General features: G+C 48.0%; 1 protein-coding gene across 1 annotated transcript; it reads right to left on the bottom strand.

The window, feature by feature from the left end:
- Positions 1-838: 838 nt before the first annotated feature.
- On the bottom strand, positions 839-16245 carry LOC111078544 (myosin-VIIa). Its single transcript, XM_041594821.1, has 10 exons — positions 15953-16245; positions 13762-14025; positions 12581-13702; positions 11470-11985; positions 10300-11403; positions 7794-8003; positions 7432-7730; positions 5815-7377; positions 2309-2432; positions 839-2243 (listed from the first exon to the last, which is right to left on the bottom strand). Exons 1-10 carry the CDS (start codon positions 15974-15976, stop codon positions 969-971), a joined length of 6501 nt encoding a protein of 2166 aa, XP_041450755.1. The 5' UTR covers positions 15977-16245; the 3' UTR covers positions 839-968.
- Between the last annotated feature and the right edge of the window lie 2596 nt (positions 16246-18841).

Below are 18841 nucleotides of genomic sequence, written 5' to 3'. Positions count from 1 at the left end.
TTTTTAGTAGTTTTGATATTAGGAATTTAGTTTAAACGCGATTAAAAATACTTGGTGACTGGGCCCATAACCTGTTGGTATATGTAATATTCTGAGTAATAATTAAGACGGTTTGTGTAATACTTTTAAATGTTTCTTTAATGTTCTTTTACTTCAACGAGAAGGAACGTGTGAGTCGCTTCTGGGGACGCGACTCTACTTATACCCGTACTCAGTCAGCATTTACATTTTTGAGCATAAAATTATTTAGAATTAAAAAAAAAAAAAAACATTTGACATTTTACATTTTTTTGCTACATCTGTTATCTACATCTACATATACTATGTATATTCTACATCTAACATGTATATTCTACATGTACCATTCATATTCTACATCTCCTCCGCTAGGGGTTGCTCGCGCACTGAACGCGGCAGAGTGTGCGAGCGAGAAGGAAAATGAGTTGCGTTGTCGTTTGCGGGAGGAGGGACAGTTGAAGCAACTGAAAATTAATTTCTTCATTCTGGCTATAATTATGATCCGATCTAGTTAACGATTGAGAATCTAGTGGATATGGGCATTTTCTACGATACTGCTTTTTTAGTTTTATCGTATCTTTAAAACTGTGCCTCCACAGATTTTCATCCTTTGTGTGGGCGGAAGGGGGCGGGGCGAAATTTTGAAATACACTTGTAGCAGTGGGATATCACATAAGTCTGGAAACCAAATTTGGTTTCTCTAGCTCTTAAGTATTCTTTGAGCCAACCCAAAAACAAAAAAAAAAAAAAAAAAAAAAAAAAAAAAAAAGGAACGGACGGACAGACGGACAGACAGACATGGCTATATCGAGTTTTGATATTAGGAATTTAGTTTAAACGCGATTAAAAATACTTGGTGACTGGGCCCATAACCTGTTGGTATATGTAATATTCTGAGTAATAATTAAGACGGTTTGTGTAATACTTTTAAATGTTTCTTTAATGTTCTTTTACTTCAACAACTTTATTTTTTGGTTTTGGTCAGTAAAATACCTCACGTAGGAGGCCAGCAGATCGTCCATTTTGTAGCCCTGGGTGGTGCTGCAGAGCAGCTTCGAGGCGCCAATCATGTTGCCAAAACGTATGTGAAAATGATTCTGGCCGGAGCTCCACATGCCCAGCTGCGAGTACTCGTAGCTGCGCAGCAGCTGCTTCGTCTGCCCGTCCAGCAGATGGAAGCCGGCGCCATTGATGGCAATCAGCAGGCACTCGGGCAGCGTCTCGTCGTTCTGCTGCTTCGCCACAAAGAACGTGGAGCCGAAGCACTGTTGCTGGGCGAGTGCCTGCAGGAACAGCAGCTTGGCCTGCTCCTCGCTCATCTGCTCGTGCCGCAGACGTGGCAGGATGCGTTGCCGCCAATCGGCCAGCGGCAGCAGCGGTATCAGATCCTCGGGCACCAGGCGGGGCAACACCTCGGCGAGTCGCTGCAGACTGATCTCCTGATCGGCGCTGTAGACGAGTGCCGCCAGCTGCGAGGCCTGCTCGCAGTCGATGGGATAGTAGCCCTTGAGGTACTTGTGCAGCTCCTGGGGATAGCTGAAGATGACGTCGCCGTTGGCATCCTCGCCGGGCCGACTGTTGTTCAGCCAGAGTTTGCGCATAAAGTGCAGCTGGTAGTGGCCGTCGCAGGCGGCGCGAATGGTGCGCTGCTGCCGCAGCCAGCTGAGAAGTTGGCTAATGAAATCGAACACAAAGTCCGCCTCCGGCATGGCGTACACCCGCTCGCCCGTCTTCAGGAAGATGCTGTAGCCCACCGCAGACTTCAGCTGCAGCCGCTGGCCAATCTGCGCGATCAGCGCGGCGCCGCGCGTATGCGACTCGATCTCGAAGGCCTCCACCGTGTCGTCCGGGAAGTAGATCTTGTGGTAGATGTGCATGCAGCGCTGCTGTATGCCCTCCACCTCGATCAGATGCGGCGCCTGTTGGCGCTGTCCGTGCTGCAGGCAGCGCTTGAGGCGCTTCAGGCAGGCATCCGCCAGCGAGTCGGCGCGCAGGCGCAGCAGCAGGAGAAGCTCGCGCATGATCAGCACACTGGGCGCCAGCAGGCCCGTGGCCAGATAAAGCAGATCCCAGCCACGGCGCTCGCCCTCCGTGCCGGGATTCTCGCTCAGCTGCTTCATCAGCTGGCAGTAGAGCTCGTCGCAGAGCAGCGGCTGCTGCAGCGCCGGCTGAAAGATGAGGTCCGTGTTGACGGGCAAATTGCTTCTGGCTATGTCGCCCATATACTGGGGGGTAGAACAAATAAATATAGTCGGTGGAAAACTGCCACTGGAAGGGCCTACTTCAGTACCTTCATTAGGTGATGGTTGATGACCAACGACTGTTGGAACAGCTGCGGCTTTGTGGCCAGCGCCTTGAGCAGCGGCGCCTTCAGTGGTTCCGCTGAATACGTCCAGAGTGGCGCCGTCTCAGAGCTGTGGGGGGAGGGGCGGCAAAACTTTGATTAATTTTTTTTTTTTCTGGACGTTGATATGCAATGACTGCACCATCAAGTGGCCCATGCGACACCAAGCCGAAGCCTGTTACGCGCGGAACCCAGGCAGAAACGCAGCCCTCCTCCCGCCCAACCAACCGAGGGGCGCTGCCGCATGACGCGCGACGCGTGTTACCGAACCGATCGCGAGCATGCAGGAAAGATAGGTTTTAGACTAAAATTCGAGGAAAATTAGAGCTAAACACAACTCAAAGAGCTAAGCATGCAAAGATAGCTAAAAAATATAACTAATTACGGGAAAGGTATGCTAGTATTAGTGATTTAAGAAGAGGAAGGGAATTAGTAGTTGATATTATGTGGCAGAGGGAATTGAAGTCCGAGCAAAGTACCCTAAGTGGTTCGTGCAAGGAATAATTCGATCTACAAAGCGGAAGGAAAAGAGGAATGAAGTTTCTAGTAGATCTAATAGGAATCGTAAAGTTTATGCGGCTCAACAAGTCAGGGCTATCTACATCACCCTTGATCAGGTTGTGCATAAAAATCACACCAAGCATTTTTCTACGACTAACTAAGGTTGGAAGGTTTATTAAAAGCAATCTACGAGGATAAGATGGCAGTCTCACACCTGCATCCCAGTTAAGGCCACGCAGAGCAAAAAGTAAAAAGTTTTTCTGGACTGATTCTATACGGTCCTGGTGTACTTTGTACTGGGGGCACCATACACAATAGCCGTATTCTAAAATCGGACGAACAAGCGAGATATAGAGAGTCTTCGTTATATAGGGGTCGTCAAATTCCTTTGACCACCTCTCTATAAACCCAAGCACACCCATGGCCTTATTTACCATGGTAGAAATGTGTTCAGAAAACTTCAACTTTGGGTCTAATTTAACACCAAGATCATCAACCAAGGTAATTCTCTCAAGAGAACCACCGCAGAGGCTATAGGGAGCCAATAGGGGGCTGGAGCGATGAAATGTCATTACTTTGCATTTCGAGGCATTTAGGTGTAACATATTTGCACAACACCATGATTGAAAGTTATTGAGATCGGATTGCAAGCGAGAGTGAAATGAAATGTCCTTATACTGGACACAAAGTTTAACATCATCCGCATACATGAGTACTCGAGAGTTTGTTAATACTGAAGGCAGATCATTAATAAAGAGTGTGAATAGTAGGGGGCATAGATGGCTGCCCTGTGGTACTCCAGAAGTAACCTTAACAGGTGAAGAGAAGGAGTTTTTGAAGAGGACTCTTTGAGACCTAGAACAAAGGTAGCTAGAAATCCATCTCAAAAGATTAGGCGGAAACCCTAAAAGGTCAAGTTTTTGTGCTAAAAGGGAATGGTTTACAGAATCAAATGCTTTACTAAAATCAGTGTAAATGACATCCGTCTGCAAGTTACCTTGAAAGCCTTTAATGATAAAAGAGGTAAACTCTAATAAATTTGTGGTTGTTGATCGTCGCCTTATAAATCCGTGCTGGGACGGAGATATAAGTGATTTGCAGAGATGCTGCAAGTGCGGAGTTAAAATTTTTTCAAACATTTTAGGAATAGCGGATAACTTAGATATACCCCTATAATTATTTGCATCAGACTTGCTACCTTTCTTATGGAGTGGAATAATAAAAGATTCCTTCCAGATGGGGGGGAAGCATGAAGAGTTAATGGATAGGGTGAATAGTTTAAGCAAGGGTCCACACAGAGCGTCGGCACATTACCTGAGTACACAGCCGGGAACTCCGTCGGGACCTGGTGAAAACACCGGCTTAACTAGTCGAAGATCATGAAGCAGTGAGCTTTCATTTAACAAGGGGTTGAAGATGCCATTCGACCTTGGTAAACTGTATGGATACTGCTGACCAGAGTAGCTTTCATGAGAATAGGTTGTTTGGAAAAATTTGGCAAAAAGATCGGCAATTGCCTGATCATTGTTTGCTGACATATTGAGAAAAGATAACGAGGATGGATGTACGGACGTTCTACGCTTACTATTTACGAAGCTGTAAAGCTGTTTAGGGTCCTGTGAAAATCGTATCCTGCATCGAGATAGGTAGTTCTTATAGCATTGAGCGTTAAGAACGGAGAAATTTTACCGAGCTATTACATAGTGAGAAAGAGAAGAGGGAGAACCAACTTCTCGAAATTTTTTATAAAGTCTTGATTTTAAATTTTGTAGACTGGATAACTCCTTGGTAAACCAAGTAGGCTTTCCAGATCTAACCGGACAAGAAAGTGGGACACAAGAATCAAAAAATGTGTCAAGTACATTGTAAAAAATGTGTGTGCCTTTCATAACGTCAGTGCACAAGTACAGAGCGGACCAATCAAAATCCCTAATAAGGTTATTGAGCTTCGTAAACTCGGCTTTACGAAAGCAGCGGACACGTTCAGATAGCCTACCATCGATCCAAACAGTAGGGCCTACGACTGACACTCGAATGTAGGTGGTAGGGTCTCAGGATACGAGCGGGGGCTCGGGTTAACAACGCTATGGCGGACCGAGACAACACAGATCGCAACGACCCAGGATTTTCACATGGTTGACTGAGACAGGGATAGGTCTAGCAAGCCGTCGATAAAGTCATGTCGTGACATGGGCACAAGGTTATTAGACTCGTTTACCGAAGACCAAACAGCACCTGGCAAATTAAAATCACCAAGAACTATCATATGGTCTTTATCTGATAGCGAGGAAGAAACAGTTTTTAAAGCGGTCAGGTGATGCTCGTATATTAAGATATCCGAGGAAGGTGGAATATACGAGCAAGTAATGAAAATGGAAAAGCCTGGGAGAATCAGTTTTACGCACAGGAATTCCAGGTCTTGTTGAACCTGGACCATGAAATGTTCCGACGTGAAATTTGAGTCCACTGCAATAAGGACCCCACCTCCACGTCGAGACGAACGGTCATTTCTAAAAATTGTGTACCGACCTGCCAAAACTTCGGAACTAAGGATGTCCGGCTTTAACCAGGTCTCGGTGAACACAATAACGTGGGATGAGAATGCGAGACTCTCAAGGAAAAGAGTGCTGAGCTTACTACGCAAGCCTCTAGCATTCTGGTAGGTAACTACAAGAGAGGAAGTTAGTTTTTTGGATGGGTGGAAGTAGAGGTGGAAGATGAGGATGGAGATGGAGATGGAGCACTGGTCTGAATGCTAGGAAGAGTAATGGGGGGCCTATTCTTTTTGTTTAGCCTTAAACTCTTTAACCACCAAATGCTCTGGCCAAAACTTGGCGGAACAAATGGTTTCAAATTGAGTTGGGGAGACGCTTATCTTGAAGGAAGATATCTCCCTGGCGTAAGAAAAGTTAAATTTTTTCCCCTTTAATTTTCCTGTGCTAAGAACTCACTCCAAGGCGTCTCTGAACTGCAGCTCAGCCAGCTGAGAAATATTATGCTGGCGACGGCGTAGTATGGTTCTTCGCGGCGTCACCTTGGGTGGCTCCTCATCGAAGCGGCCCTCGCGCAGGATCTCCTGCAGCTCGGCACTGGGCGCCGTGAGTGTGGCCAGCACGCGCACATTGCCGGCGGCGAACTGACCCCACTGACCCGTGCCCTGGACACAGCCACGCCAGCACTGCTGTGCCTGGCCGGACAGCAGCTGGGCGCCCGTGACGCCCGCATCGAACTGTACCAGATCGCCCGGCGCGAGCCGCAGCACATCCTCATCGTCCAGCTGCGGCGAGTGATCGAGCGCGACGCCGTAGCCGGAACGCTGCCGCAGATTGTCCAGCATGTAGTTGATCAGATCGCTGGCATCGGCCGCGGCGCTGCACTGCAGCACGAAGTTCACTTGCTGCACGGTGCGGATGTGCAGCTCCTCGTTGGGCGCCGCCTGCACCGTGAGCAGCTCCGCGAAGCTGCAGGAGGCCAGCACCTGCTCCGTCTCGTCGACGAGGAAGAGTCCTGTGGCATTGATGGCCAGCATCAGTTCGTCGCTCTGCAGCTTGGGTCCCGCCCTGCGCAACACCTCGAACAGGCGCGAGTGTCGCATGGGCCAGGACAGATGGGCGAACAAGCAAATGTCCTCCTTGGCCCGCTGCTGGTTGGCCGCCACCAGCTCCGCCTGCTCTGGCTCTGGCTCCTGCTCCAGCCGCACATAGGAGCTGCGCTCGTAGGTGGCTGCGATGAGGCGACTCCAGTTCTCCACGGCACGTGCGCCCGGCGCCAGCAGATCGCTGGGCACAAATTCCGTGATCTGTGCCGTCTGCAGGCGGCCAATGGCGCCGGGGCCATGCTCAATGAAGCAGGCCAGGGCACAGACCATGGCAATGTCCTTCTCGGAGCGACAGCGATACTCGCCGCACCTCAGGCCGTTCAGGATCTGCCTGTAGATCAGATGGGTGGCCTGCGCGTCCAGCGCGGGATCATGCCACGTGGCAAACATCTCCTTGCGCAGATAGAGCTTCCAGGGCGCGTCCAGCTGTCGCTGTTCGCACACCGAAATGGCGTCCAGAACGTGCTCCTGGCCGGCGCCCAGCGGCATCAGACGGCCGTGCAGCGACATCAGCAAACCGAAGCCAAAGCCGTCGCTCAGGCCCAGGCCCTGGCAGAGCTGCTGCACCGCCTCCCGGGCCGTGCTGGCCGCATCCACCTGGAGTCGCCGCGTCTGTCCGTCCATCAGGTGTATGTCCAGCCGCAGTGGCTGGCGGCCGCGTATGGCCTGCAGCTCCAGCAGCGATGGCGGCTGGCTGCGCGCGCCATTCAGCAGCGTCCTTTCGAGGCGCTGCAGCGAGGCAGCAGCCTGCAGCTGGGCGGTGCCCTGCTTCATGAAGCTGCGCAGATGCGGCTCAAAGTCCGCGCTGGGCGGAAAACAGCTCAGGCAGAGGGACAACAGCAGCCAGCCGCGGGCATGGGACGTGCGACTCGGATTGAGGTACAGCTGCTTGCAGATCTGCGCCAGGATTTCATCCCTGAGAGAGAGTTGAGTGGTTAATGGTGAGCGCTGCTGCCCGACTCCGCCCTACCTTAGGTTATCCTTCAGTATGCCATGGCCTGTAACAAAGTGCAGCTTATCCAAATGGCTGCTGGGCACATGGAGCCAATGCTGATAGAACAGCTCGGCCTCCCGCTGGCTGCTGCCCTGCAGCTTGGAGGGACGCTTCAGGGTCTGGCGCACAAATAGTCGCGGCTTTGTGGAGCCCAATGGCGTCAGGAGTCGCGATAAATCACTCATGATGTTGGCATCATCCGAGGATGGAACAGGCGACGAGGGAGCCAGCTCGGGCATATCGCCCATGAAGCGCAGAATAGTCAACCAAATGGCCTACAGAGAGGGGTAGAAATCCGTGGAATTACAGCTGGAATTATATGCAGCAAAGACTCTCACCTTTGAGGCCATTTCATCCAGCGGGAGTTCATGCTTGAGCAGCGACTGCTTCAGCGGCTTTCTTTCATGCTGCGCTGTGGCGCCGCCGCCAAAGTAAGTCGCGGCATATTTCAGATAACTAAAATCCGAGGTGTCTATGTGCTTGGCCACCGGCTTGGGCAGCCGTATGGTGTCGCCCGAGGCAATGGCCTGGAGTCGCCTGCGAGCAGCCTGAAAATAAATAAAGAATAAATAAATAAATATTTCCAGGGTAATTTCCAGGCGACTCCTCCCAGTGGGTTGTGCGTTCTCTTATACGCTTAAGACATTCAATTGAGTTTATATTTCAGTGGTATTAATTATTTCGACAGCTGTAATCTGAGTGGCACTTATCGTGAGGTGCTTTGGGCGTAAGCTTTTATAAATATAGCACACGGGGCTGCGTATGCTGCACCCGCAGATAGATGTGCCCCGTAGCCCCGCGGCGATAAGCATTCTGCTGGCCGCTTATTTACGATCCGCGTTTTATTTCATTTATCATTTTGGGGGTATTTGTTTTAAACTTCTGCCGCCACACTGATAGCAACCTGTCGTCCGCCAGCCGCTTTTGACCACGCTCCATTCTCATTCCCATTTCCATTTTAGTCTGAGCTCTAAATTCAGTTGCTGACTAAAGACGACACGGTGCGGAACTGACTACCACTGGGAACTGCGCATGGAAATCTCTCTCTTGGAAATCTGGCTAAATAAATTATATATTTTTTGAGTTGCTGTTTCGGTGGTGCTTTGTGCTTGTTTTTTATTTTTAAATGGAACTGGTGAAGGGTTCTTGGGGAATATTCGGGAAATGCTCGAAATTATTTCATGAATATTTTGAATATTTTGAATTTTTGGCATGCCGTTTAAAAGTGCAGAATTTTTGGAGTATTGGCAGTATAGAAACATTGCAAGAAAAAAAATTAAAGAAAGATATTACCAGAGAATATCTCAACTAAAAAATTTTAGTTTAAAAGTTAAAAATTTCCATAGTAATTTTAAATATGAAAATATTTTGCAAGAATATTTTATGAATATTCTATGTTCCCAGAGAAAAATGATATTAATTAATTTAAAGCGATAAGAATTTCTAGGAATTCATTCCCCGTAAACTATATTTTTAATAGCTGAGATATATTTCCACAGAATATTCCAATGAAATTTTACCAGAGAAAAATTATATTAATTTGAATCTCTGGAGCCAAGAATTTCCATGAACTTTCTTTCACTTAATGAGCCAAGAATTTCCATGAATTTCTTTCAATTAATGAGCAAAGATTTTTGAAAAATAATCTATGAAAAGTTCACACCGTAAATCTTGATGTATTTTTATACGAAAAGGCGTGAAATTTACAATCATTTTTGATTAAGGAAATGTGGTTGTAAATTATAGAGGAAGCTTCCTTTGGTAGGGTACGGAATGTGTGGGTTGTAAATAACCTTCTGGCTAATGAGTTCACTTTTATGATGCAAATAAAATAAATGAAACAATTTCCGCTTCAATAAAAGCCCAAAGATCGTATCTGCGTTAAAGGAATATTTTAAGAGCTGCTAATCTTTAAATTAAACGCCGAGTACCAATTGAAAAAAAATAATATATATAAAAAAAATATACCATATTTAAAGTCTAATCTGTTAGTGGCTAATCTATGCCTAAGTTTAGGCAAACGAATTAAATAAAACGCCAATATTAGTCGTAGGTGCTCATGGTATAAATTTTAAATTAATTTTCCGCTGACTATGCAGAAATATTGAATATAATATATATAATGGTGAAATGTGATCTGGGGGACACTCACTGGCATTGACGGGTGGGGACAAAAATATACAAAAAGCCAATAGATCGGGGAACGCAAATGGAAAGCAAAAACCGCAACCAACGAAGCAGAGCAGAGCAGACGAGAAAACGAAACATTTATATCTCTAGATTCCTTAGATATCACCAGCAAAATGGGTTTTATTTACAGAGTACAATAAATATTATGGTTATACATAAACACTATAAAAACTATAAAATTATATATATATGGGAGGGAGGAAACTGTAACAAAAAGCGATCACAAACACAGCTCTTTTTTTGTTCTCATTCTACGAAACGTATGGATACAATATATACAATATTATATGGTATATACAAGCTGACGTTTACTGCATGTATTTGATTTGTACATAAAAAAAAAGAACCAAATGGAATGCCACCCACCCCCAATGGAGAGTCGTAAGGCTGGAGGAGAACCCAAGGTTATCCTCCAGTCTTAGGGACTAATATCATCTACAGCTATGTCTAGTTTGTTCAGAGCCCTCTCTGGCCACTGTCCCGGCCGAGCGTCGCCTACTAGAGGCGGGTCTGGTTGACAATTTTGCGGGGCGCCGCCTCGTAGTAGTTGACGGGCCGGGACAGCAGCTTTGTGGGCACATCTCTGCGCAGGCGCAGCTCTCGCTCGAACATCAGAGACTTCTCCTTGACATTCGGCCCCAGCGGACCACTCACATCGGGCTCATCGTTCAGGAAGCCAAAGACATCGTCCACCATCTGCTTGGAGGACTCCACATCGTTGTAGCCCTGCGGGCTCTCCGGTATTGCTGCAATGCCATTCGTTTTGGCGGCGGTCTGACTGGCGGGACGCGTGCCCAACGGAGCCGCGACAATCAGCGTGGTGGGTGGCGGTGGCAGGGACATGCGCGCCTGCAGCGTGGGCGCCTTGGGCGCCTCCTGCTTGAGGGACCTTGTGCGCTTGGGCTGTTGCAGAGCGGCCATGGCCAGGGCATTGCGGGTGGCTGCCTCGGCCTTGAGTCGCTGCTCCTCCTGCTCGTCCTTGAGCCGCTGATCTTGCTCGGCCTTGAGCCGCTGCGCCTCCTTCACCTGTAGCTGCTCCTCCTTGAGACGCAGCTGCTCTTGCTCCTGCTGCGCCTGCTGCGCCTTCTGTTCCTGCTGCTGCTGCCTGACTAGCTGCAGCTGTTGCTCCTCCTTCAGGCGCACCAACTGCTGCTGCTCCTCCTTCTGCTGCTGTCTGCGGGTCGCCAGTTTGCCCTGGAACTCCTTGCGCGTGAGGTAGCCCCGTGAGAGGGCCTGCAGCTTGATGGTGCGGCATCTTACCATCGTGAATCTTGTGGTCAGCTGCTGGGCAGCTATGCAGGCGCCCAGCCGATGGAAGCCCTGCCGCATGATCTGGTACTTACGGCGCTGCAGGCGACCCCGCCAATGCCGCTGCACGGTGACGATGGCCTGCCGGTATCTCTGCAGATATCGCCGGAAGAGAACGCGCCTGAAGCCACGCTGTATGGCCACAATCGATTTGAGCATCAGCTGGGAGCGCTGCTCCTCCAGACTGGCATCATCCTCGTCCCGCAGAAAGAGCTTCGTCTTGCCAAACTGGCGGTCCGAGTCGGCGGGCAGTGTGGCCAAACAGATCTGCTGCGCCACCTGCCGGCAGTCGCACTTCTCGAGGGGACCCGTCGGCGGCACCAGCAAGCGATAGCGCTCGACAAAGGCGCGGTAGGCGGTGCGTATGGGATATCCTGCGCGTCGGATGCGCGCCGTCTCCATCATGCCCGAGTAGCGCAGCTGCCGTACGCACAGCTCCTTGTCGAAGTTCTGCAAGAGATTACAAGAGTCGTCAGTATTGGGAACTCTCCATTGGGACTCCGTTCCGCTGCTCACCTTTGGCTCCTTGTACTCATTCGGCTTGATGCACCGTATGAAGTAGGGATGCGCCTGCGCGAGCGTCCGCATCAGCATGTCCAGCGAGTTGCGGAATTTCACGCACAGTGTGGGCTGCTTCTTGGCCGTGTCCATGGGCATTTCATGGGGAAAGATATCCACCAGATATTTGTTGGCCGAACGCTGCACGAGCGTTCGCAGGTCACCGCTAAAGGAGTCGCGATTCTTTTCGAGGAAACCCAACGGATTGTACATGACCACGCCCGCATAGTGACGAATGCCAAAGAGCGAGGTCTGTGTGGTCTTGCCCTTGACATAGATGGAGCGATTGCCATGCTGCACATGCAGCTTCTCGAGCAGTGTGCTGTCCGTGCCCTTGGGGAACTTTGATTCCTCGTCAATCAGGGACATGAGGTTCATTGGCTTCATGCCAATGAGATCGAGTATTTGTTGATTGTCCTGGAACTCAATGTGCTGCCAGTTGATATGCTCGTTCTGGTATTCATCTTGTTCCATCTATAATGAAATTTAAGAGAGGTTTTTTCCATAAGTAAAGATTGTCATCTCTAAATTACAGGCACGTAACGCACTACGACTGCCATCTCTAGTTTGGTTGTGCTATCTCGCTTTGCCCTGAAGCCTTTACGCACAAGTCGCTCTCTGAGAGAGCGCATGAATTACATATTCTACCTGCGTGCTTAGTCATCAACAAGCAGAATAGAAGAATACGACAGCCAGGAACATGCACAGACATGCAAGCCGAGCCCCGTTTGTTGTGCCTATGCTGCAGCTTATCTAGCTTTTGAGAGAGCGGCTTCGTCTGACAGCGAGAGTGGTTGTTGCTGAGAGAGAGCGCTATAGATGTAGCGAAAGATAAGACAATTGGAACTGCAGACTGCGAGCGATGCAGACAATGTAACAGCAACAACAATGACAATGCTTTGAGAGAGCAACAGAAGGGAGAGTGTGTGTGAATTTGCTTACTGAGTGAGCAAGAGAGAGTGTGTGCGTGAGAGGAGCAAAGCTCGTATCGTTGACAAAATAAAGATCAAAATAAAGATAAATCAAAATAAAACAATTGCCGACTGCCCCACAAGCAACTCCTTCCTACCTTGAAAATGTGTCCCACAAAGAACTGCTGCAGATTCTCATTGGCATAGTTGATGCACAGCTGCTCGAAGCTGTTGTTGTCAAAGTTCTCGAACCCAAAAATATCCAGCACGCCGATGCTGTTCATCGGTCGATCCGGCTGCTTGTTGATCGTCTCATTGATGCGACGCACAATCCGCACAAAGATGCCATCGTACAGGGCCTTGACGAAGGCGTCGCGTCCCTCGAGGGCCGACTCCTTGGACAGGCTGGTGGTCACATGCTCGCCATGGACGAATATTGTGCGCTGGGTCAGGGCCAAATTCAATGGGGCAACGGGAATGCCCAGCAGCTTGGCCACCCTCTTCAGGTTCTCGTCATCGTCCACCTCGGCCGCCTCCTGATGGGCCACTTCTGTGGCCTTGAATCGCAGGTTTCCAATGTGCAGGATGGCCGCCAACAGGCAGAGTATGCTCCACATCTCCTCCGGCTTGAAGGAGAGCACCTTCATGGCCGCCCGAATATCGGCAAAGTCCTTGGCGTCGCCCCTGCCGGGCAGCGTGAAGCAGCCGCCCTGGGATAGGTAATGGTACTGGCTGGGCGACTGCTCCTGCAGCATGAGACGTTGCCGTTCCGGCGGCGTCAGCCCCGCCAGCATGCAGTAGAAAATGTGGTAATTGCGCTCCTCCCGACTCTGGAAAACGATGCGGGACTTCTCCAGAAGATACTGCTGAATGCGGGCTCCCTGGATGGCGCCCTCGGGCGTGAACCGAATCTCGATGTACTTGCCAAAGCGCGAGGAATTGTCGTTCCGCACGGTCTTGGCATTGCCAAAGGCCTCCATAATGGGATTCGCCTCGATGATCTGCTGCTCGATCCAGGAGTGTTTGCCGCTTATCGCGGCCAGGTACTGCAGGATCAGTTTGGTGCTCTCCGTCTTGCCCGCCCCCGACTCGCCGCTGATGACCACGCACTGGTTCTCCTTGTGCCGCTGCAGTCGCTGGAAGGCATTGTCACTGATCGCAAAAATGTGCGGCGGCAGCTCGCTCAAGGCCTTGTTTCTGTACAGCTGGATCTCTCGATTCGTGTAGATGGGCAGGATCTGGTATGGATTGATGGCCACCAGCATGGAGCCAGTGTAGGTCTGAAACAGAGTTAGAGATTAGTCACAGCCACAGGGCATCTTTGGTTCCATTCACTCACATATATCAACTGTTTGGCATAGCGATTCTCCAGGTTCCTGAGGATTGTGTACTCCTGCAGATCGCCCAGGGTGATCATATCCTCGACATCCTGCTGCGATGTGATGTGCATGGCCTTGAGCACATCCCCTGCTGGCACCCAAAACTGCTTCTTGCGATCATCGCAGACCAGCGTCTGGGTCTTCTCCGTGCGCACAATGCGCGCACCAAAAGGCACCGCAAACTCACTGGTGGCATTCTGCGGCTTCACCCACACATATTCGCCCTGTCGATGGAAAATGTTTTTTGAAAGTTGTAGTAAAGTGAACCAGGCAAGGGATTCCCCTAAGGTCAGGTGACATTTACATCATAAATGTAATTGATAAGATTTGATAAGCTGCACAGTAAGTGTAACCATGTTACATCGATAGTTCATAAATCAGTGGCAAGTCCATAAAGAGCTTAAAAATATAAATGAAAAATGTTATCTGACTGCCAACGATATAATCTACAGAACATTGAACTTCTTTTTAACTTGTTTAAATATCACTAAAGATCGATGATCGATGGGCGTATGAATTATAAGCAGCCCAAAATTTCTATAACCATTATTGAGCTTTTTTCCTAGAAATTTGCACATTTTCCCTGTGTTAATTGTGGCTGAAAAAAAAAACGATATCAAATCAGCACAGAGCTAAATATCATGATAAAATGATTTAACCCCCTAAATTGCCACAAAAATTGAGCACTGATAAATTTCTATATAGTTAGGGGACCACACCCAATACGTATACGTATCGTAGCGAAGAGGAAATTATTTTATGGCCACGCTAAAGTTTGCTCTGTAAACCTTTGGATATATAACATATATCTACGTATATTCCATGGCCTGATTTAAATAAAAATGAAAAGAACACAAACGGTAGCCGACTCTGTGCAAATATGTGTATAGTTGTTGCTGCCAGGCATTGGCATTATCTTATCACTGGAATTCCGATATACAAAGCAGGTCTTATCGGTATCTGAGCATCGAATCGGGAATGTGAACAGGAGAAGACGACAAGGCAGCCCAAGCAGTTGATAATTACCAAAAGGAAGGGGGTCACACAAGGCATCGATCACAGGCATAGATCACACAGCCCCCAATGACCTTGCTTATCGAAGATTAGATTACGCTGCAGCCATCTGTCTGTGGCCTATTCCTGGCCATGAGCGAACACCTGCTTTAAAAATGAAGACTAATGTCTTACTAAATGTCTTTGCACCAATCATAAATACTGATCCACAATCAACGAATTCGCTAATCGAGAATGTCTCTCCTCGTGTGTGTGGCTTGTAGGTGAGATCACCCCAACCGAAAATGTGTGAGTCATTATTTGAGCTGAATCAGCAAATAAATATTCCATGAATTAGTTAGAATTAGCAGCAGCAGCGAGGAAGGAACATGAACAAAGTGTTGCCTGTATGTGGAGGACTCCCAGAAGACACAAAAACCTCTACTGATAAAAAATGTTTACTACGTATTTTATGGTGTTTATTCTGCTGAACTAAGGCTAAGACAATACATTCCGTTGTGGCTCTGGGCTTATGGCGTGCCAAAGCCTTTTACAGCACTTTTCCAAGACCCAACCAGCCCCGTATCTGCTTTCCTGCCTTCCTACCTTCCTGCTTCAATCTATAATCTATAATTGAGTTTTTTTTTTGCTGTTCTCGATAAGACCTTTGGCTTGGGCTGCGGCTTTGGAGAGCTCACTTGAATGGACTCGGTATTTGAATGGAAATTGTGACTGTTTTACACGCTCAAACTAAGTATGGCAATGAACCCATGACTAGACCCACAGGCCACACAGTGACGGGGCCCGAGACGGACACAATCGACATTTTGGAGCTACCTAATCGTAAACACTTTATGCTCATAATCTAAGGGTATTTATAATGATGTACATGCCTGGCATGTGCAGGTGGCACCACAACAATTAGCACACGTGTAGCCAAAAGGCAAAAAGGGAATCGGAATCGAAATCGAAATCGTCGTCTGGTTGATAAGTTTAAAATTAAAATATGCCCCATGATGTGTGGTGTGCTGATATGTGTGATAAAACGATTCAGTTATCAGTGTAATTTTCTGATAAGAGTTTTTTGAGTGCGGGAGACTGTGGTTATTTTGGGTGCCACGACAACCAGGAAGTCTACCAGGCTATAAAGCAACTTACATGTTCCCTCACAAATTCGCACATTTCGCTGCGGGTATTTCTGTAGCCAATTTCACAGCACTCCGAACTCCGAACTGCACACTACACAGAGACACACGCGCCGACGACAACGTTGCTTAATGGGCAAATGTTTGCCTCCCCACGAAATACTTTGTGTCTTTGTTTTCACAGCCGTTTTTACTTTCTTGCAGCGGCGATCCGATCAATGATTCTTTTCTTAGTTTCTTTTCTGTTCCGTTCCGCACGGAGGCTCGCACACGTCTGAGCGCTCTTCAATGGGGCCCCTCGATAGTGTCTGACAGGGTCTGGCTGGTGCGGCTCTTATCGCAACTGATAACGAATATTGAACGCTTTTTGGCAGCCCTTATCGTGGCTGCCACCCCACAACGATGCGGCCATATGGTGCGTCTCTCACAGTTAGTTGTTGCGGCGCAAAGTCGGAAAATTGTCTGCCTTTGCTTTTGCCATATGCATACGTCATGATTAACTGGTGCCAAGTGTAATGTACGGTGTTAGGGGGGGTATCTCCCGGATCTGCTTATCTGCCCATAAGTGCTGCGCGGTACTGACCCTGCACATGAGTCATGTGATTGGTCATATGTCGGGCGTACATTTATCAGGAGTATAACGCAACTTTAGGGTGCCATAGTGCAATGCCAGAACGAAATGAAGTGCGCCGCCCGAACTGCTGTGACTAAGTTTGATTCGATAGATAAATAAGCTGAGTAGCTGTTGCTAACAGTGTTCCATATTATCCGATTAAGTAAAAGTGGGCAAAGCTAAAGGTTAAAGTTGGGTAAAGGTAAAAGGTAAAGGTGTAAAGGTGTGCTCCTTTTTCTAGTAGATAAAATAAATTGCTGATTCTCTTTTAAATAAATTTCTAGTTCAGTTCTTGCTCACTAGAGAACTTTATTTTTTGTTCCTTTTCACTGTTTCAATTTATATTTATTTCTAATCCTATGATTCCATTCCTTTGTTCCCATTCCAAGACGCATTTTGTGCAGTTTTGATTGCGCTTTGATTAGTGCTTAACTGACACTTAAATTAAATAATTGAAACCCATTTGACACATACTCATAATAAATAAATAAATAATAAATTGATTGGCGTACCAACTGCGCAGTTTCTATTTTAGAATTAAGCATAAATAGGTGTTATTTGTTTACTGAAGTTTTGCGTACAAAATATTAAAATACCTGCAGCATGATAATAACTATCAATCCGTTCTGCTGTCACCCCCCGCGTACATTGTTTTCCATTTCATAAATTTCGATTTCAATAAAGATTGCAAAGTCCAAACAGCTGCTGACGATTCGTCATTCCATTCCATTCCATTCTAACTGGCGTTTGGCTATCGGACGATACGATACGACACATCATTGCCTGTCATCAATTAAAGTAATTTGTTGTACCGTTTTAATCATAATTGAATGCGTTTGTTTATTCAGCAGCCGCTGCGGCACAACGAAACCTGATAAAGCACAAAGCACAAAGGCAAACAACATTAACTCCACACTTCGAGTGCATGGAAGCCATCGAAACTTTAAGTCTCTGTTAAGTCTCTTCTAAGTCACATTTAAACTGGCAGTTGGTGGAATGCCTGGCCTGTGGTTTTTATCTTGTTTTGAAGCCATATTGTTTTAGCCTTCCCCTTGACATTGGCTGCCCGCCCGCAGACGTCACTATTGTTAGTAGATTGTTTTGGCTTTAACAAATTGTTTTGGCGATAAGCTAACGCCTGGAGGGGCAGAGAGGTGGGTGAGAGCTGCTTCAAGTGGCTGCAATAATAAATTTCTGATACCTGCGGGACATGTCACGTGCTCAATGAAACAAATCGAAGAAATGTGCTGGTACAGTGCAAAGCTGCCTGCTGATTGCTGCCTCCTGCTTGCACTCTGCTTTCGTCCTTGGCGGCATGCAATGAACTCGCGAGAAGCTGTTTCTTGCAGGAGTGGGCACTTGGGTTTGCCTTGTGCATTAAAAGCGCAATTAGGATTATCCTGCGAGTGCGCTTAGCAGAAGCAACACAGAAGAACAGTCAGCCAGCCAGCAAGCCAACCCGGCAGCTGGTGCGAGCTCAACTTTTGACCCAATTTCGGACGTCATAAATCCAGCAAGACAAAGCCGAAAAAAAAAGAAACCCAAAGGGCACAAGCAAAAGGAAAAGCGTTCTCTTTCTTCGCCTGTCAAGCGTTCGCTCTCTGTGTTCTCCCTTTTCGCTGTTGTATGCCGGCGGCGTATAAAAATTCAATTAAAGGACATGCCTACAGAGAGCAGCTAGCTGCGAATGGGAATGGGAAAATACGAATGTTGCCCCATAAATTCTGTGCTGATAGCAGGGCGTATGCGCAATGTCGTGCAATTTGTTTCATGCTCAGCCCAAGCAATCATCGTCGTCGAGGCGAACAATTTACAATGTTTGCCGTGTTCCGCCCGCAGATAGGAATATATGTGTGTACATTGGGAGTAGTAGCGGCAAAAGGTGGCAGTGAATGCCGCCGCTACCATTCCATTCGTTGCTGCAGCCGCTAAGTGACACTGATACTACCCGATGACGATGTGCCGTGGCCCCACACTCAGCCCACCCCAGCACTACACCCCACTGCCAGTTGGAGAACACATTGCTGACCTATATTCGGGCATCAATGAAACGCGAGCCAGATGTGTGTGGTGCACAGAGCGGGGCGAGAGAACGCAGGGAACGAAAGGCAGCGCAGTTTCAATGCTATTCAGTAAGTTGAGTAAAAGCTCCAAGTAGCCGCTTGCTTGGGCTTGAGCAAAAGCTGCTGCGCTCTCTTTATGTCAGGAAGCTTTGGGACGACTGGAAGTGAAAGCTGCTGCCTTATCGCGCGCCGGTCTCTCTCCCCCTGACTGGCTGGCGCTTTCATT

This window comes from Drosophila obscura, unplaced genomic scaffold, assembly GCF_018151105.1.
Source record: "Drosophila obscura isolate BZ-5 IFL unplaced genomic scaffold, ASM1815110v1 contig_37, whole genome shotgun sequence".
Lineage (NCBI taxonomy): Eukaryota > Metazoa > Arthropoda > Insecta > Diptera > Drosophilidae > Drosophila > Drosophila obscura.
This window is presented reverse-complemented; position numbering and strand designations above follow the sequence as displayed.